Genomic DNA, 20,197 nt, shown 5'->3' with positions numbered 1-20,197 from the left:
ATGTCATGAAAATAGTTATACTGGCATAAGGTCTAGACAAGTAGTTAGGATGTCCCTCTTAATATGATGCAATAGAAAACCCAGGAAGCATTCTTGCCAAAAAAATATCACCGGAATCTCTGCAAGCTTTGAGATTCATTTTCCAATTTATAGGAAAGACGGGGTTGAGAGAAGCAAGTGAAGTGACACCACAAGGAAACAAAGTCAGAATGTGGGCATCCTACACGTCAAAACGTCTGGTCTGGTCTCTTCAAAGAGTGTACGTCATGAAACAAGTTGAGGGGGTACGAGGACTGTAGCAGAACGAAGTGCTGTGCTTACTGCATTTTCAAAAATTGAACACACCCATGTACCTAGCAGCTAAGTCGGGACACAGAACAGTGCTGGCACCCTAGAAATCCTTACCCTCTTCCATTTATAAATCTTTTTAAAAAGTTAATTAATGTATTTGAGGAGCAGGAGGGGCAGGGGAAGAGGGAGAGAACTCCTCACGCCGACCGCTCACTGAGCACGGAGGCTGACGCAGGGTCAGTACCACGACCCTGAGATCATGACCTGAGCCAAAATCAAGAGCCAGCCACTTAAACGGCCAAGCCACACAGATGCCCCCCTCCCCCATTTATGAATTTCTAATATTGAACCTTTGCTTTCCTGGGACAATTGGAATTTAGTCACGGTGTACTGTCTTATTGTATATACTGTTGGAATTGGTTTGAGAACGTCGTGATTAACATGTTTGGCTCTCTGTTCATGAGTATGATTGGCCTGATATTTTCCTCTTTTTGCACTTTTGTTGTTGTTCCTATTTCAGTTCAAAGGTTATACGAGTCAGTTGGGGACATAGTCTCTCCCTGTTCTATAGATGAATTTGTATAATTTTGAGACGATTTGTGTTGAAAGTTCTGTGGAACTCACTGATAAATCTTCAGAGCTGGAAATATTTTTCTCTTTCCTTGAAGTCTTTTCATATGGGAAATTTTAAATGTATACAAAAGAGAGTTTGTATACAAACATGTTATAATAGAGAGAATGGTACTGTGAACCCCCAAGTACTCATCTCCAGCTCCAAAGTATCAGCTCGTGATGAACCTTGTTGTTTCTCTTTCCCTTCTACTCCTCCACCGACCGGATTCAATATTAGAAATCATATACTTTTTTTTAAGATTTTATTTATTTATTTGAGAGAGAATGAGAGATAGAGAGCACGAGAGGGAAGAGGGTCAGAGGGAGAAGCAGACTCCCCGCTAAGCAGGGAGCCAGATGTGAGACTCGATCTCGGGACTCCAGGATCATGACCCGAGCCGAAGGCAGTCACCTAACCAACTGAGCCATATACTATTGTTTCTAAACACTTTTGTGTGTACTTCTAAAACATAAGGCCTCACCCCGAATAAAAACAAAAGTCAAACTTAGGGAAACGTTACAAGACTATTAGAGGGAACTCCCATATACCTTTCGTGCTTATTTACCAAAGTCACATTTGTACTCTGTCTGCATAGATGTAACTATATGCATGTGCATGCACACAAATCTTTTTCATTATATATATATATGATTTTTTGATGTATCACTTGGAAGTTATAAGTATCTAATACTTCACCCTAACTCCTTCAGCCCGTATCTCACCAGAACCGAGATTTTCTCCTATATATCCACAGTATGATGAGCAAGCTCGCCCAATTTGATATTCATACAACAATATAATCTAATATGAACTCTATATTTGCTTCCTATTACTGCTGTAACAAATTACCACAAAGACGGTGCCTTAAAAGCAACAGATATTTATTATCTTACACTTCTGGAGGTCAGAAGTCCAACATGGGTTTCACTGGGCTAAAATAGAGATATTGGCGGGGCCACATTCCTTTCTGGAAGTTCTGGGGGAGGATCAATTTTCTTGCCTTTTCCAGTTTCTGGAGTCTGCCCATACTCTTTGACTTGTGGTCTCTTAGCACTCAGCGGGGAGTCGGCTAGAGGATTCTCTCCCTCCCTCTCCCTCTGCTCCTCCCCCTGTTCATAAGCACACTCTGTTTCTCAAATAAATAAATAAATCTTAAAAAAAAAAAGAAAGGATCTAACATTGGTGCCACTGGATACCAGAAGTAGGAAAAAAATATGGACTGAAAAGTGTCTGAAGAAATAATGGTCCAAGAAGATGAGTGAACCCCAAACATGATAGGCAGTCACACTAAGGCACATGGCAAACTTGTGAAACCTAAACACAAGAGGAAAAAAAATCTTTAAAAAGAGCCACAGATGGGCACCTGGGTGGCTCAGTCGTTAAGCATCTGCCTTCGGCTCAGGTCATGATCCCGGGGTCCTGGGATCCAGCCCTGCGTTGGGCTCCCTACTCAGCGGGGAGGCTGCTTCTCCCTCTGCCTTTCCCCCTGGCTTTTGCTCTCTCTCTCTCTCACTCTGTCTCTCTGAAGTAAATAAATAAAATCTTTAAAAATAAATAAATAAAAAGAGCCAGAGAAACAACCCATTGCTTATTAAGGAACAATGATTTAAGCAAGTGATGGTAGGTTTTGTATCTGACAGCATGGAGGCCAGAAGGAAGTGGCAGGTTTTTCTAATCAACTACAAATCCTGTATCTGGCAAGATGATCCTCAGGAGGATCATTAGGGGCAACAGGAAATTTTCTGATGAAGGAAGAATATGAAAATTTGTTGCCAGCTGACCTACTCTTAAAGAATAGCCAAGGGAAAAGATGCCCAGTTCATCCTTCTCTGTGGTTGGTTTGATGCCCAGAGCTACTCCTTCCTGGCTCATCTTCATGTGCTCATCAGAGGCCCCATGTTCTGTGCTCCCGACACCCAAACCACATTTATAAACACTGGGAGTGTCTATAGCTTGGGTCCCTGAGCGATGTGAGGACCGCTGAGTTCTCTCATGGTTTGGCCACAGCTCTGGCGTTCTAGTTAGCGTGCTGCCAACATGTCCACACCACCCACCCCTTCCTCTATCCTGGGGGAGTGGAGATGGGGGCTTGGTCAACTCAGAGGTAACATTTCCCTCTGTGACCCAGGAGAGAAGAGACCCAGAGCTTCAGGGGAATTTCTTTTCTTTTTCTTTTTTTACATTTATCATGATTATTTTTTAAGTAAACTCTGTGCCACACATGGGGCTCAAATTCATGACCCCAAGATCAAGAGTTGCATGCTCGGGGTGTCTGGGTGGCTCAGTTGGTTAAGCGTCTGACTTCGGCTCAGGACATGGTCCTGGGGTCCTTGGATGGAGCCCGACGTCCAGCTCCCTGCTCAGTGGGGAGTCTGCTTTTCCCTCTCCCTTTGCTCCTCTCCCCTGCTCGCGATCTCTCTCCCACTCCCTCAAATAAATAAATAAAACGTTAAAAAAAAAATACAGTAGCATGCTCTACTCACTGAGCCAGCCAGGTGCCCCTGGGGGAATTTCTGCTAAGAGAACTGACCATTCACAATAAAAGGGCCAAGGAGGGGATGAGTCCTTTTTATTCAGATCCTCTCAGATCATCCCCAGTGGGTCAGGGGTCAGGACACTTTTCCTGAGAACCCCCACTTCATGGGAAACGGGGGCCTTGTCCTGGGTTCAGGGCAGCCTGTAGGGGTCTCCAGAAATCAGGAGGGACCCGACCCTGGGTCCATGTCCCTGAATATCTTCAGGGCTTAGAGGGCTTCTCTGGCTCAGGCTGCAGCTCCTGACTCCACCTAGAGTCTGGGGTCTCAGGAGGGCCCTGGAAGGAGCAGTTCCCAGGGGAAACTAAGAAGCCATTTCTGCTCTGTGGTCGATCTGGCAGTAAATGTTTGTGTCGGGGTGTCGTAATTCCTGTAAAAGAAGAAGAGGCCTCTGAGCCCCTGTCACCTTCCTGGAACATATCTGGGTGACTTTCAAGTTCGAGGACCACCTGGGCTGCTCTCTGGGAGCCTGGCTTTGTGGCAAGTGTCTGCCCCCGGCCCCTCCTTCCTCCCACAATGCCCTGTTCCTCTTGCTCTCTTGTTTCCTGAACCTGAAAACACAGCCAGGGGCACTTAGGGCGCAGATCTTCGGCCCCCTTGGGCTTCGGGGATCAGAGCAGTCATTGCCCACACTCACCTGGTAGATAGGAACGGCTGTGGTGGGCCTGGGCAGGGAGTCCTAAAGTGGAGGGAATGAGTGTTGGTAGTCAGAGAGGGAGGGTCATTTCTCTATGGGAGTGACTGGTTCTGCCTCTAGAAATGCCTTCTCCAAGCCTGCTGACCCATTCCCCAGGCCCGACCACTGCCCACTGCACCCCCTGCCCCATTCCTGTTAGCCCAGGACCCCTTCTGGTGCTCCCAGTGCCCACCCTGCCCCTGGCCTGTCTCCAGGGTTCTCCTTTGGCCAGCTCAGGGGAGCAGGGAGAACTCAGGAAACGCTGGGGGGTGGTCCTGCCCCTGAAGAGGGTCCACTCCTGGCCAGAACAGGGCTTGCCTTGTCCTGGCTCCTCTGAGGGAAGCAGGGTCTGCTCTGTGCTGCTGAACTGCCTGGTTGCCTGCCTTGAGCCTGCACAGCCTGGACCCCAGTGGAATGAGTGGTGCAGGGGGCGGGCTTACCGGGGATGCGGAGCTGCTGGCTGGACCATGGCCTGGGGATAGAGACAGGAGTTAGCACCAGGGCTGTGAAGACGCTTGGGGCCACCCTCCAGGAGGGGACAGGTCCTCAGCTCTCAGAGAACAGGGAAGCAGGAGCACCTCCCAGGGACAGACCCACTGGCCATGTTAGGGCCCAATGGGGGTAAGGTGCTGACCTATGATCTGGATTCTACAAGTCAGGGAGTATGGCCAGCTGAGGTCCCCTGTGCAGGAGACCCAGACAAAGGGTCAGAGGCCCTGGGGAGTGACTGGCAGGATGGACAATGTGGGCAGGACTCCGGGGCTCCGGGTCCCACCCGCGCTGACGATGTACTCACCGGGGGTGGATACTGGGCGCCAGAGCTCCCTGAGATCACGGCAGCCACTGGCCCTAGGAGAGATCAGGCTTCCATGTGAGGGGTGCAGGGAGAGGTCACAGCTTTGGTGTCAGAGCAGGGCACGAGGAGGATCCTCATTCCAGGCAGGGGTTACAGACCCCCTCTCTCCACCAGTGCTGTTTAGGAGAGGGAGGGCCCAGGAGAGGGGATTAGGAAAGGTCTTGGGAGCACTTCTGTCCTGGGCTCACGGAGGAAGCCCCACAGGCTGATGGGCTTCTAGGAGAAAGTGTCCTGAAAAGGGATCAAGGACCCAGGAAAGGAATCAGACATGCGGGTTTGCCTGAGTGGAAGGGTCAAGCCTGCAGCTACGTGTGCAGGACAGTTGGGGAGCCCCGGGTAAGCTGGATCCCTGAATGTGGTGCCCCTGCTGTGGCCAGACCCTCGCCCCCTCAGGCCAGAGGATGCTGAAATGTGACAGTGGCCCGTCCTCCATCTCCATCTGCCTGGGCAAGAGGCATAAGGACATCCCAGGACCTCCACCTGGCCGAACCCAGGTGTTCTGCTCTCATACAACCCAGACTGCGGTTGATGCATCTGCCATTTAGGGGATGACCCCACCTGGCCTGTCGGGATCTTCCACTCTCCTTTGCGTGACCCCGACCAGGACCGGCCTCAGGTCCTGAGGCTGCAACTGCCCCTCACAGGGCGTGTGGACTTAAATAAACCACGGGAGGTGCTGTTTACTGAGTATTTAGTCCTATGAGCACAGATGTAGGTTTGTCAATTGAATGCAGACAACCCTGAGGGGCTGTTCCCTAGTTGTCCCTAATTTAGAAAACCGAGGAAGCTGGGAAAGAAGCACCCTGGACAGCAGCTGGTGAGGAAGGAGCCAGAAGGAATGAGAGGGAAAATCCAGGGGGCAGTTGGGTGGCCTGGAAGTTGCAGCCCAGAATCCTAGGTCAGGGTGGGGTCCCCTCCTGGCCAGGGCTCAGCTGGGGGACAGGATCAGCTTGTGGGAAATGCCATCGTACCTTCCAGTCCTTGTGTGGAGCAGGAGACACCCCAGGGCGGCCGACAGTGCCAGGCCGACCAGGACCCCGACTGCAATGCCAATGATGGACCCCACAGGGAGACCTGTGGTGCTTCTTTCATCTGAAATAAGGAGAAAACGGGAGGGGAATGAGTCCCAAGTCAAATCTGGGGAAGCCAAGAGGGGCCGTGGGGGAAGGGCCTGGTTAGGGAGGAAGGAAAGGCCACTGAGCTCTGGGTGATGTGTGTGTTGTCACCACAGGGACCCCACCCCCTTGACCGCTGCATCATTTCTCTTCCTCACGGTGAAACCCTGGACTTGCTTCATTCTTCACATTGTCCCCCACCCCGGGGCCAGTGCCAGTGTGCTGTTCATTTTACTCTCACATTATGCCTCTTCCCCTGGGTCTTCCTATCCATTTCTATCACTGTTCTTAGAGGGAGGCCCTTACCTCTTCACTCAACACTTTAAAAAGAATAACATTAGCTGACTGCTTTTGAGGTCGGTCCTGTGCCGGGCACGTGGGAAATACTTTACGTTTATCTCATCTGCCGCTTCCCTGTCCATGAGGGGGCCAGGTGTCATCCCCACTGTCCAAAATGAGTATCTGAGTATCTAAAGGGCTTCAGTAAATCAGTGAAGGTCACCGAGCTGGAACGTAATCAGACAACACTTAATCCCAAATCCCTGAGACATACCTAGTAACAAAAGCATTAATATCAAAAGGACAATAGCTGCTAAATTTGATTGAGCCTGAATGTGTGTATGAAGCTGGATCAGGATTCCACCTCATGAGCTCATATTAACAACCCTCACAACAGCCCTAAGATCCAGCTGTTCTTTCCAGTTTTACAGATGAAGACACTGAGGCTCAGGAGGTTCAGCATCTTGCCCAAGTTCCAATAGCTGGTATTGGAGCAAACAGATCAGAACCAAGTGGTAACAAGATTAGTCTAATTCCAGGGATTTTATCCACATTGCCCTAGAGGCTCTGAAGATGGCTCCTACCTCCTCCAGGCCTGCATCCGTTTCACACCCCCTGCCAGTAGAATATACAGGGACGAAGAGGGAGAGGTCGCGAGTCACTCACAGCTCAGATCCAGCCTGATGGGGTCACTTTTGCCAGAACTGACTGGGTTGGAGACCTCACACTGAAAATTCCCAGCACTCTCTCCTGACAGGGCATATGATGAGGGTGCTGTTGTCCTGGGACAGCTTCATTGTCTCCATGAGCTGTAGACTCTGGCCATTGAGAAACCACTGGATGGAGACCCCAGTGTTATTTGTGGAGCAGGTCAGGACCACAGAGTCCTTATGTTCTGTGACTGCGGTGTTGCTGGCAGGGACAGAGGGCTGGGCCACGGGCTCAGTGGAGAAACACAGGAAGTGATGGAATGAGAGTGGGCCTGGGCCCTGGGGCTACGCTCCTTCCTCTACGATCTCAGCCACTCTGAAGGCCGAAGCAAGCTCTGTAAAGGTGCCTCAGAGGATGGCCCTGCTGTCTGCAGAAGGTGGAGTGTCTTTGTTCAGGTGACCATCTGTAAGGAGAAGGTTGTACCTCCCCCTCTGATCCTCAAGTTCCCTTCTGGCCCTCAGTCCTGGGTCTGCTCTGCCCGGACATGTCTGTAGCATCAGCACCAGGAACCACTTCTAAGGCCACATGTCCCGCATCCTCATCATCAGGTGGAAATTTTTATTCCCATGGACTTTTGTGTGATTATTTTCTTGACCGTTTGTGACTTTAAAAGATCATGTCTCATGCCTTATATACCTCTCCATGGATAGTGGGGGAGGAGGACTCGTAGCTCTTCTATCTTTGTGTCCAAGGCAACTTCATGTAATGTACAGAAGGCATTCACATAGTTATGATTTACTAGGGAATAAAAGCCACCTGCACAGTCTTCACAACCTTAGGAATCAAAGAGTTTTTCATGTACAGGATTTCTCACTCTGAAGAAGACTTTTACTTCCAGATCTGTGGATTGACTCTCCTGGTGAAAAAGTTCTGTCTAATGGTGGTTACTGTGTACAGAATATTGGCACCCTTACAAATAGAAGGAAACTACTACAACATAATAAAGGACTTAGAGGAAACACCCACAGCTAGCAACACACTCCATGGTGCAACACTGGAAGTAGAAGACAAACATGCCACTTTTAGCACTGGTATTCAACACAGTACAGAAGTCCAGGCAAAAATAATTAGGAGGAATAAACCAGAGAATGCAATGATATTGGAAAGGAATAAGTAAAATTATGTCTGTTTGCAGATGACGTGAAATTTAATGTACAAAACCCTAACTATCCCCACCCCCCCACACACAAACTGTTGAACTAATTAAGAATTCAACAAAGTTGTAGGATTCAAACATCAACATACAAAAATCACTGTGTTTAAGAAAACAATTCCACTTACAATAACATTGAAAAGAATAAAATATTTGGGAAAAAAACACAAAATCTTAGTAATTACTTAATGAGTCAGCAGACTGTATATGGAAATCTATAAAACATTGCTGAAAGAAATTACAGAGGACACAAATAAATGGAAAGACATCCCATGTTCATGGAAGATGGGACTTCATATTGGTGAGATGACAAAGCTACCCAAAGAGATCCACAGATTCCATGCAATCCCTATCAATTTTTTTAAAGATTTTATTTTAAAGTAATCTCTACATCCAACACGGTGCTCAAACCTACAACCCTGAGGTCAAGAGTCGCATGTTCCACTGGCTGAGCCAGCCAGGTGCCAACCTATCAAATTCTGAAGGAATTATTTTTCAGAAATAGGAATTTCCAAAAATTTACATGGAATCTCAGGGGCCTCCAATACTTATTTTGAAAAAGAACAAAGTTGGAGGACTCCTACTTCCTGACTGAAAAGCTACATTAACCAATAATAATGGGGATCTGGTGGGGATCTGGTATAAAGACAGACAAAGAGACCAATGAAATAGGATAGGCACCCCGGAAACAAACACTGGCGTATGGGGTTGAATGATTTTCAAGAAGGTTGTCATGACCATTCAATGGAGAAAAAAATCTATTCAACAAATGGTGTTGGGAACACTGGATATCCATGCGAATGAATGAAGTCGGACCTGACCTTCCACCACGTAGACCTCTGTACACCATGTACAAATGTTAATGCAAAATAGACCAAACATCTAAACAGAAGAGTCAAAACTATAAAAGCCTTAGAAGAAAACGTAATGCAAAAACTTACTGAAACTGGATTTCCCAGTGATTTCTTAGATATGACACCCAAAGCAGAGACAACAAAAGAAAAAATAGATGAATTGGATTGCATCAAAATAGAAAACTGCGTGGAGACAGATGGGAGCGCCATTGTCTTGAGTAGAGCATGACATATAGAGCTGTCCAATCACTATGTGCTACACCTGAACTACTGTCACGAGGTGTGTCAGCTAAAGTTCACTAACAACAACAACAAAAAAGAGTGAGGGCAACCCATGGATTGGAAGGAAACATTTGCCAATCCTATCCGCTAAGAGATTAATATCCAGAATATATAAAGCACTCCTGCAATTCAACAACAAAAAGCAACTTGAACCTGAGGACCCTTTTTCTTCCCTATTTGCAAAGCCCCATTTAATGCATGGGGCTTTCTGGAGCTGAGAACCCCCCTCCCCACATTCCAGCTGGACCCAAGGTCTGCCCTGAGAACTAAGGGTAGAAACCTCTGCAGACATCTAATGGGAGAGTTCAGGGACAGATTTGGGAGCAAATGGGAAATGACTACTTCTAGGCTCTTTGCTGAAAGCCAGACAGACCTTCACCACGGCGATCCACGCAGATGCTCCAGGGATCCACTTACCAGAGACTGTGATAGTCTTGACTGTGGTCTTATTGAGGCGAGTGCCAGAGTTATAGGCGAGGCAGGCATAGGATCCACTATCATTCGCTGTGATGTTGGGGATAAAGAGCTCCTGTGTGGATGACTGGGGCCTCCCATTGATAAACCAAGAATACTGTGCGGGCGGGTTAGAGGCTACATAGCAGGAGAGACTGAGGTTGGCCCCTGGATGGTAACAGGAGTCTGAGGGGGAAATGGTGGGGGCGTCCGGGCCATCTGGAGCAAACAGAATAAAGCCACAGGTGATGTAATCTGAGGGTAACCGAAGCTCCTGGTGTGTATTAGGTTCACAGTGTCCCTCTGAGCTGGGTCCCAACCTCATTTTAAAAAGTTCCAGTAAAATCCCCCTGCTTCACTGAGCCTGGGTCTGACACATTCACCCCTGTCTCCTCACAGGCTGGTGACCTTCTCAGGGAGGAACTGTCCATCCCCATCCAGTCTTGGCTTAGGCTGCACCTGCCCAGGTTGGCCTGGGACAAGAAGCCATGGCCAGCCTGGGGGTCCAGCTGAGAGTCATGGACTCGGACCCCAGAAGGATGGATGGGCCTGGCCCCCGGCATGTGGATTTGGGCTGGCAGCCCAGGCCAGGTAGAAAGGGAAGTTACTCACAGAGAACATTCAGGGTGAATGGGTTACTACGGCCGGCACTCCCTGGGTTCCGAGTTTCACACTCATAGGGTCCTGTGTCATTCCTTGTGACACGGCGTATAGTGAGAGTCCTGTTGTCCAGGGACAGCTCCAGTCTGGCGCTGGCCCGGAGGCTCTTCCTGTTTACTGACCACAAGTAGCTTGTGCTCGGAGTTTGAGGTCCACACGATATTACGACAGAATCCACATTCTCCACGGGGTCGGAGTTGTTGCTTGTGATGCTGGGTTTGGGTAACTCCGCTGTGCAGACAACAGAGAGAACATTGCCCTGGGTGGTACCTGAGTCCTTCAAAGAATAAGGCAGGTCTGTGAAGCTCAAGACAAATGCAAGAGGATCTGAGCGCTCAGAGAACACAGGCCACCTGCTCTCCGTGTGAGAGCAAGCACAGGCCTTCTCAGGTCAAAGAAGCGTCAGGGTTTGGTTGTAGAAGACACAGGACAGGGAGCCAGAGACCACCCTGGGCCTCGGCTGGTTCTTCCCTGACCAACTGACTGTCTGACCAACCTCAGAGGCCTGACCTGGAAAGTGCAGGTGCTGAGGCCCTTTCTACGGCACAGACCTACACCAGTCACCCTACAGGTGTTCTCCCCTAGGCCTTGCTTTCCAGGGTTGTCCTGGAGATGGGTAATGATGGGCCTTCCCAGAGCTCATAAGCCTGGAGAACACTAGACAGCATGGCCTGGAAGCGGGTATTTGAGCAGAAGTAATACCAGGGGACACCAGGGCCAAGCCTGGAGGTCAGTCCAGCACTCAGGCTGCGGGGCCACGAAGTAGGTCAGTTCTGCCCAGGTGTTCCATGGTGACTGACCTGAGACAGTGGTGGAGCAGAGTCAAGACTAGAAATGCTCCAGAAAAGAGTGAGGGGGAGACAGGCAGGGCCTGGCTGGCTGTGGCAGAGAACTATGTGCTCTGCGCTCGGTCTTTAAAGTCTGTTTTCCCACTGCAGAGGCCAGTGAGGACCATGCTGGTCTTTCCTGAAATACAAGTGGGTGTTTTCAAATGCAGAAGGGGTGACCGGTGGTAGGTGGGGGAGTGGGGGGGGAGGGCGTCTGGCTTTCATGGACCATTTGTAAACACAGTTATGGGATAGAAATTTGAGAAATTAAATCGTTTCCATATGTGAAAATCAATAATACCTGAAAAATCTAAGACCAGTTTCTAGAGGAATATCTCCCTAGGGAGCACTATAATGTTGTAGACCAAGTTCTGCAGTCCAACCACGATCACATGATGAACGAAGAAGATGTTATAGTGGATTTGAAATCAGTGACTCCCTGGGTACAGAAGGACATGTGAGTCCTATTAAGAAAGAGAATTGAGGGGCACTTGGGTGGCTCAGTCGTTAAGCATCTGCCTTCGGCTCAGATCATGATCCCAGGGTCCTGGGATCAAGCCCCGCATCGGGCTCCCTGCTCAGGGGGAAGCCTGCTTCTCCCTCTCCCAACCCCCTGCTTGTGTTCCCTCTCTCGCTGTGTCTCTCATTGTCGGATAAATTAAATCTTAAAAAAAAAAGAGAGAGAATTGATCGGGGAAAGTCTGAGGTGCCCCTGTTATATAAAGGGAGGAATGATACCAAATCAGTTGAAATGATGTGTGTTATGTCAGTAAATTTAGGAAAGAAAGTCCCTGCCACCAATTTCTACAGTCAAAATGGAAAGAAACCCAATGCTTGTATGAGGCTTTCTTTTGACCTCAGGAAACACAAGTTTGATCCAATTTACCCAAACTGGGCAGCATCTAAGTGAAAGGACAGGGACTGGAGGATCGCACCGTGTGAGAGGATCCCACCCTATGGTGAAGGTGTCCTCAGGAGCACCCACGTGCGTGTGAAACAGGCAGTGAAGCAGTCGGAAGGCGCAGGGTCTGGCCAGCCCCCCGGGGGAGGGTCTGGGGAACCCCTGGGAAGAACGAGAGCCTCACCAGGACGAGCACGTGAGTCAGGAGTAACAGGCATGAGATGAGCCCATGAGCTCCTGGGGACTGCAGACCTGCCCTCCTGCCTTTGACTCCCTGCTGGAGTCATGTAGAGAGGAGATCAAGGGGCCCCAAGTCCTTCTCATGGGGTGTGTTCCACTCGTTGGCGTCACGGAGGGAAAGAGTCCTGGATGAGGGCCCAGTGAAAGCTCGCTCTCCTGGTGACCTGTGGGAACTGGCTCCTGACGGAGCCCGGCAGAGGATGCCGCTCGAATTTCTGTGTCCTCTGCTGCTGCCTGGGAGGGCGGGCCGGGCCACAGGTGTTAGCAGGACAATCCAGGGAAGGCTTAAGGGTTAGTAAAGGCGGCTGTGCAGAGCAGGGGTAGTCCCAGCTGGAAAGGAGCAGGAGGAGGATGATGAGGGACAAGGTCGGAGCAGAGAGCCAGAAATGTCCCAGGCTGTGAGCAGTGAGGGTCACAAGGGACTTCACAGACTCCAGGCACTGAGAGCCCACAGCCGCCCCAGGGGCGGGATCCTCCCATGGCTGAGCAACACCACAGTCCTCGTGAGACTCTCGGGCAGTGGCCTGAGGGGCTGGTGGTCAGAGGGACACAACATGGGTCTCAGCCCCTGGAGGGACAGGGAACAGGTGTGGCCAGAACCTCCTAGAATTGTGCATCCAGGGTCCAGACTCTGAAGAGACTGGAATCATTCATTCATTCCTTCCCTCCTTCATGAAAGAGCAATTGAGTTGTGGGGCCCTGTGCCGGTTAGGGGTATGCAGTCGGGAGGGGAGGGCAGAGTCCTTTCCCTTACACTCCAGTGGATGCCATCAGCACATCAGGAAACGATAAGTGATTCCAAGTCCGATGCAGGAGCTGTGGATTCGCCACCTGAGGGGAGGCCTGGGCATTCCCCAACTGACTCTGGTCATTGATGAATTTAGTTCTTGAGTAAAAACATTAATTTTCCATTTGCACTCACTTCCCAGCCCAGAAAATCTACCTTGAGCTATGTATTCCTAAGAAGAGAGGTGTGATCCAACAGCTGGTCCCAGGGTCCACAGATGCCTGATAAGGCCCCCGACCAGCCTGTACCTGCAGACAGACCTTGAAGGATTGTGATCTGCCTGGGTGACTCTGATTCAATGTCTGCATCGCCCTGTGCCTCTGTTTCCCCTCAAAATCAAGTAAATGGTCTCAGGCTTGCCGTGTTGTCTGTAATTAACCTTAAATCCTCCACAATTACCTGACCGAAGGCTTGGTATAGAGGAGCTGCCCGGATAAACAACTGTTACTTGCCTCCATGAGACACGGCTCCCTCGGCCCGATCCTGGTGCAGGACTTGCTGCCAGGAGCATCTTCTCTCCTCTGTTCCTCCCTGGGGACACTGACCTTCTTCTGGGGTCTCCTATCCCCCAGGGCCATCAGACAGTGGCCCAGGGACCTTGCCTATCTCTGCTCTCCACCCCAAGTCTCAGGAAAAAAGACCAGCCTCTGCCCCTCCTCAGATGTGGCTCTTGGTGCCAAGCCCTGGCTGGTGACCAGCTCAGGAACCTCAGGATTCAGGCAGCCAGGGAATTGTTGCTCCCAGTCCCCCTGCCACGAAGACAAAACCCACGTCTGGAATGGACTCCTCAGGGTCACTGGAGTCAGGAGCCCTGAGACAGGGGTCTGGGCAGGGGCTTTCTGGGCTGAGCTCTGGTGGGGATCCCAGGGGCCCATTAAGCCTGACCCTGACAGCCCTGCAGGGTCTTTCTCAGAGTCACAGGGAGGAGCCCAGCGGTTTGGGCTGAATCTCCCTCTGCTGAGTTACTCCCATCAGAGTGGTCCTTCTGTTTGCTGCAAATGTGCTGTGGCTGGAATCCAGGAAGGGAATTCAGAGCTTAGGAAGTTTGTCTCCACTGTGTGTGTCCCACACTAAATGTTCCAACCCGATACAGGACATAAGGCAGAGGGGATGGAGGTGCAATCCAGCCCTGTGGTCCTGTTGTGTGAAGTAGAATTCACCCCACCCAACACCAGAGGGGAGAGAGGAATTACTCACGGAATACGCGCAGCTGTACTGTTACTTTTTCAACTTGAACATCTCTAGTCACGGTTTGTAGGGTGTAGTATCCTGTGTCATTCAGGGTGATGTTCTGGAACCACAGGGATCCGTTGGGGTATATTGTCTCTCTGCCGCTGTGTGCAGGCCCTCGGATACTTACGTTTGTGTCTAATGCATATGATATAATTTTAGGGCTGATCTCTGCAGTTTTCCCTCGGAACCAGGCATAGCCTATAAGATCCCCAGGCTGATTGTGGACACTCAGAAGAACATCCTTCCCTTCAGCAACACAGGGCGGCACCGATTCCACAGTGACTTGGGCAGTGGTGGGCGGGTTCCAGAAGGTTAAGAGTGAGACTAGGAGGGAAGGGAGGAGACAGATCAGTATTTGGACCTATGTGTTGGAGGGAAAGCTGGGGCCCTGGAGACAGAACAGATCCTAATCCCCCAGCCTCGGGGTGTGTGTCTGAGTGTGTGTGTGTGTGTGTGTGTGTGTGTGTGTGTGTGTGTGTGTGTCTCCTTGCTGGTCAAGGTCAGTGGCATGACCACACTACTTCAGCGCCTCTGAACTTAATTTCCTCTGTTTCCAACCCTCTTCCTCACATGTCTGTCGCTCACTCCCTCCCTGCCCTCAGATACCTGCTCCCACTCAGGGGGTCCTGGGGAGAGGCCTGCCCTGAGCGCCTCCTCTAAAGACCCTCTGTCTTCATGATCTGACCTTTCCCTGCTCTGTTCCCTTCCTGGTGCTTGTCAGTACCTGACATCACGTTCTAGACGTCTCTGCATGTCTGTCTTCCTCCCCATAGAAGTGAGCTCGGGGAGGGCAGAGACTCCTCTGATCTGTGCTGTACCCCAGGGGTGGGGCCAGCTGCAAATCTCCGGGGCTGAATGAATGTGTCCCCATGTCTCTCAGGGTCTGGCGTTTGTCTGTTAAGATCTCAGGTTGGTGGGAAGGGGCAGCGGTTAGGTTGTTGTTATCAGTTTCAGAATTCAGTCCTCAGTGATGAGTAACTTGGGAAACAGCCCTTGGCTCTGTACTTGCAGATCATAAGATTTTCCCGTTGCTGAGCCGGCTCCCCGGTCCTACCCTGCTCCCCTGTCTCCTCTCAGAGCCCTGTCCTCCCCGGGAGACCCCAGCCAGCCTCTCTCTCCCATCCTCCCGCCCCCTCGCAGGGGATCATCCCTGTCACCTGCCAGCAGGAGCTCCTGCCAGGGGACGCGTCCTCCTCGGGGAGGGGCCGAGGGGAGCTCCATGGTGCCTGCTGCCCTGCCCGTCCCTCCCTCTGGGGGAAGAGCTTCTGCTCCAAAAACGCTCAGGAGCACTGCAGTCCTGTCCGGTCTGAGGCTAGCGGCCTCTGGGGGCAGGAGCGCTGGGCGGGGTCACGTGGGCCGGGGGCGGGGTCTCTGCCAGGGCCCCTCCCTCCTGAGTCCCTTGCCCCCTTCTTCCCCTTTCATTTCTGTCTACATTGCGGTTCCCTGGGAACTGCTGAGGCCTCTCCGTCTTCAGCTGTGATTTCCCAGCATATGCGAGAGCGCGCACACGCCCTTGTTTGGACAAACACAAGCCTGTGGCGTTGGGGTGCGGTGACCCCCACAGCTCGGGGTCAAGGTGCAGGGTCAGCGTCCCCACAGCCCTCTCTCCTTCCCTGTGTGGCTTTCCCTTCAGAGCAGGAGTCTGGGGGCTGCTTCAGGAACTCTTGTCACAGGGATGTCACCCCCACTGTGCGCTGGAATCACCTGTGGAGGCTTATCAAGACTGTGGATGCCCAGGGGACACCCAGAAATGCTACGTGAGCAGATGCCCAGCCAGGCTGAGAGCCCATGATGTGGGGGTGGGGCCGCCTCTCCCTCTCCTGAGCCCACGGAGGGTCTGCAGGTGCTGTGAAAATGCAGATTCTGACTCAGCAGGTGTGGTGTGGACCCCAGAGTCTGCCTCCCACAAGCTCCCAGGTGATGCTGATCGTCCTGGCTCCGGAGAGCACACTCTGAATAGCAAGGCTGAGGGGGACCCGGGTTCCTTAGAAGATGGCCCTTCTCCCTACCCTGAATTGGTTCTGCTGAGTCTTGGCCTTGAGTCTGTGGTACCACACACAGAGCCCCAGGGTCCCCAAATCCAGGGGATTATTTCTGTTGTAACAGAGAATCCCAGCTGGGCACCTGTCTCCCCAGTGTTCTCACAGGTCTGGGGAGGTTGGACTGACACCTGGCAGCAAGGTCCCAGAGATGACTCTGGGCGTGAGAAAGGAGCAAGCCGGGTGATGACTGGTGAAGGACCCACGGCCCATCCCTGGTTGTGCCCAGCCCGGCCTCTGCTCCAGGGACAGAGACCCAAGACCAGGTGTCTCAGGAGCTCAGTTCCCAGGTGGGAAGGGGTTTCTTGCGTGTCTTGGGAAGATGAGATGGCTGGGGCTCCTTGGAATGTTTGGAGAAGACCCTCCCTCAGGGTCTGTTGGCTGAACTGTGGCCCAGAGACTGTCCATGTGCCCCTGAGCGTCCTAGGCAGCCTGTGTCTTCCGCCTGGGGGACTTTCCCGTGGTCCCCCTGCCTCCCCCATGGGTGGTGCCAGGCACGGAATGGGGAGCTGTGCAGGGACCCCTGGCAGATCAGGGAGCTCCTAGGCCTCTAGGTAGAGCGGGCAGGACAGAGCAGACTTTTGGGAGGGACCCAGAAGTGTCTGTTGGAGAAAGGGATGCAAACCAGGCTCCTTCTCCACCTCCTTAGCCAAAGCCAGCTTCAGGGTTTAATGGCCTGTGTGTCATCTGCATGTCCCTATGTTGCCCCCAGGAGGTGATGCTGGGGGCTGCATTAGGGATGCTGACCAGGCTCCCAAGGATATGCCTCAGTCCTGGGCCGAGGCGAGGGACTGGTCAGCCCGGGTCCTGGTCCCTGTGGGTCCTAGACTGCCTGACTCCATCCCAGGGCAGGCTGAGTCCAGGGAGAGGACAGGCAGTGTCCAGAAGATTCCTGATCCTGTCAGGAGAATTGTCCACCCAGAGGGAGGTGCTCCCTCAGGAGGAGCTCTCTGTCCTTGAGATTTCAAGGAATGACCTTGTAGGGGTCTCTTGAGACTTTGGATAAAAGGCGCTGGCCTGGGGTGCTGGGCACCACAATGCCCTGTCTCCCCATCACAGCACTGTGGGGGGATTGCATCCAAGTCATCTGTGTCCCTGTCTCTGCTCTGCTCTGGTCTCCCCACAGGAACCAGGAGCTGGAGCGGCTCCACCCGGAGACTCAGCTGAGGGATCCCAGAGCTGCCTCTGTGAAAGGGGAGGAGACCCTCAGCTTCGGGGAAACAAAGGCAACTCCTGGGTTCTCCTGTGCCGTCTACCCAGGAAGCTCCGCTCATTCCCCACGACTCCTTGGGCTGTTGAGAAACCTTCAGGGAGACATAGGAGGTGTCCCCACAGACCAGGGGCCCTCAGGAAGAGGAGTCACCCCCTGATGTCTTTGGAGGGCAGGCTAGGGCTGTGAACTCCCCTGGTCGTAACTGCAGCTGGGCTGGTGATCCAGAATCTGTGGCAGGTCAGATCTCTGAGAGCAGAGGAAGGACACAGCTGCCCACCCAGGCCCTCCGGGGAGAGAAGTCAGTCACAGACAGAGATGGGAGTGTCCGTGTTCTGGGAATGAATTGGGGTCTGACCTCCAACTGGAGGAGGCCCCTGTCGTTCCTCCTGAATCTCGGAGGGGGAAAAGCCTGACAGCCTTACAGGGCCAGCCTCGGGCATGTGCTGGCCCCCACCCATGCTGGTGCCAATGCCCTGGGTCCGCAGGGAAGAGGCTCCGAACCCAGGTGACACGGGGGTGACATGCTTCCATTGTTTGGTTTCCCTCACGCATTTAACGAGTATTTACTGGGCATTTCTGACTTGTCAGGCCCTGGGCTGTGTCCTGGGAGCTCTATAGAGAACAGGACAGATTGGGCCCTGGACTCTTGGGGTTTCCCTTGGAAGAGGGCCACGGGCAGTCAGGAAATCATGGCACTGAGGAGTCAATTAGAATCAAGAGAAGGGTCAGGAAGGGAAAGTGTCTGGTGCGTCTGGAGCATGTCAGGGGGTCTTAGCTGATGGTGGGTCCCATGGAGCACTCCTGAGAAAGTGACCTGGGTCTGAGACTGGAAATGTGAGTGGAACTTCGCCCCTCATAGGACAGAGGGTGTGGAGGGACTAGCTGCCCATAGAGGGACAGTCTCAGGGGGCAGACACCCGGCTGGTCGGAGGAGCTTGAGGGGGTCCAGTGTGGGGATCCTGGAGAGCCAGGAGGACTGGGACGGGGTGAGGCCGGGGAGGGTCAGACCCTGCTGGGCCGTGGGCGCTGAAAAAGGCGCCCAGGTGTAGAGCAGCTCTGCCGCCCTCTGGTGGACTTTGCAGGAAATGCGGACGAAGAATCCCCTCTATCCAGTTGTATTATTTTTTAAAAAAATGTGTACTTGAAATAATATTTCATATGTGGATATATAATTTATACCACTTTATTGAATTATAGTTGACATAGAAGTCACTGAACATATTGAAAGTATACAATTTAATACGTTTTGCCACGGGCATGCGGAGAAGTCATTCCTAGAGTCATTCCATGAAGATACTGAGTATGTCCCTTCCTCTCAAAAATCTCATGTCCTCTTTATTATTTTCATTCCACCCCCTCTGACCCTCCTTCCCCATGTTCCCATGAAACCTTACATTTGCTTCTGTTGTTATAGATTAGTGTGCATTTTTCGGATTTCGAGAAGTGGAATCAAACAATATAATTTGGGGCCGGGGTTGACTCCTTTACTCAGTGTCATTTTTTTAACTTAACCCATTGTTGCATGTTATTGAAGTTTCAGTTTTTTTTCTTTTTTATCCCTTTGTTCTATTACATTGGAAGGATGCAGAAAGTTGTTTGTTTTTAATTCATTCACTCATTTATGCACATTTCTGTTGTTTCCAACTCTGGGCGATTACAAGTACACCTGCCAGGAACTTTTGGGCAGGAGTCTTTGAAGCGGGCACGTGCTTTCATTTCTCTTGGGTAGAGTTCCACCCAGGAGTGCAGTGAGGGGATTGCTGAGGAGGCACGGGTTTAATTTTTTGAAAAACAGGCTACACTGTTTTCCAAAGGAGCTTTAATTGTAGTTTCTCACTAGCGACTTAGGAGAGTTCCAGTGGCCCCCCATCCTCAACAACACGTAATTTGGAAAGTCTTTTTAATATTTAGGCAGTCTACTGTATGTGAGGTGGCATCTCAGTGTGGTGTTTGTTTTTGTTTCGACTGTGATAACTGTTTTCATTTTCTTTTATCTTTTTTTAGTTTATTAACACTGCGTATGAAATCTCTTCATAGTGTTCCACTATATGTATGTGCCACATTTTCCTCAACCCTTCGTCTCTCAATGGACATTTAGGTTGTTTCCACATCTCGGCTACTGTGAATAGTGTTGCAGTGAACACAGGTGTTGTAATAATCTCCTCAAGATCTTGATTTCAGTTCTTCCGGAGAAATACCCGGAAGTGGGATTGCTGGATCTTAGTGCAGTTGTATGTTTACTTTTTGAGGAAACTCCATACTGTTTTCAGAGTGGCCGTGCCAGTTTGCATTCTCTGCATCGGGTTGCTAGGGTTCCAGTTTCTCAACATCCTCACCAACACTTGTCTTTTTTTAATTAAAGGTTTTTATTTATTTATTTGACAGAGAGATAGAGAGAACCAGAGAGCAGAAGCAGAGAGAATGGCAGAGGGAGAAGGAGATGCAGGCTCCCTGCTGAGCAGAGAGCCCAACACGGGGCT

The 20,197-nt window shown here is 51.3% G+C and overlaps 1 protein-coding gene and 1 long non-coding RNA gene across 7 annotated transcripts; one reads left to right on the top strand and one right to left on the bottom strand.

The window, feature by feature from the left end:
* Window positions 1-1,768: 1,768 nt before the first annotated feature.
* Window positions 1,769-15,756, bottom strand: LOC114204290 (cell adhesion molecule CEACAM6-like). Of its 6 annotated transcripts, none has more exons than XM_088026905.1 (9): window positions 15,623-15,753; window positions 14,430-14,789; window positions 10,430-10,708; window positions 9,782-10,036; window positions 5,942-6,062; window positions 4,911-4,963; window positions 4,555-4,586; window positions 4,076-4,117; window positions 1,769-3,808 (listed from the first exon to the last, which is right to left on the bottom strand). In XM_088026905.1, exons 1-9 carry the CDS (start codon window positions 15,684-15,686, stop codon window positions 3,743-3,745), a joined length of 1,272 nt encoding a protein of 423 aa, XP_087883031.1. In that variant the 5' UTR covers window positions 15,687-15,753; the 3' UTR covers window positions 1,769-3,742. The 6 variants fall into 6 exon arrangements, 5 of the variants coding, with proteins under 5 accessions (XP_087883031.1, XP_087883032.1, XP_087883034.1 ...); XM_088026906.1 differs by lacking the exon at window positions 15,623-15,753 and adding an exon at window positions 15,190-15,213; XM_088026908.1 differs by lacking the exon at window positions 9,782-10,036 and having other exon boundaries at window positions 15,623-15,755.
* Window positions 15,757-16,359: 603 nt separating this feature from the next.
* On the top strand, window positions 16,360-19,196 carry LOC148163225 (uncharacterized). The gene is made up of 2 exons (XR_015769074.1): window positions 16,360-16,794; window positions 17,631-19,196. It is a non-coding gene; the product is annotated as an uncharacterized LOC148163225 (long non-coding RNA).
* The last annotated feature ends 1,001 nt before the right edge of the window (window positions 19,197-20,197 follow it).

The sequence above is a fragment of the Eumetopias jubatus genome, unplaced genomic scaffold, assembly GCF_037043125.1.
Source record: "Eumetopias jubatus isolate StellerSeaLion01/CBP00866 unplaced genomic scaffold, mEumJub1_p1.0 scaffold_10, whole genome shotgun sequence".
Classification (NCBI taxonomy): domain Eukaryota; kingdom Metazoa; phylum Chordata; class Mammalia; order Carnivora; family Otariidae; genus Eumetopias; species Eumetopias jubatus.
Note: the sequence above shows the minus strand (reverse complement) of the source record. Positions and strands in the feature narration are given on the sequence as shown.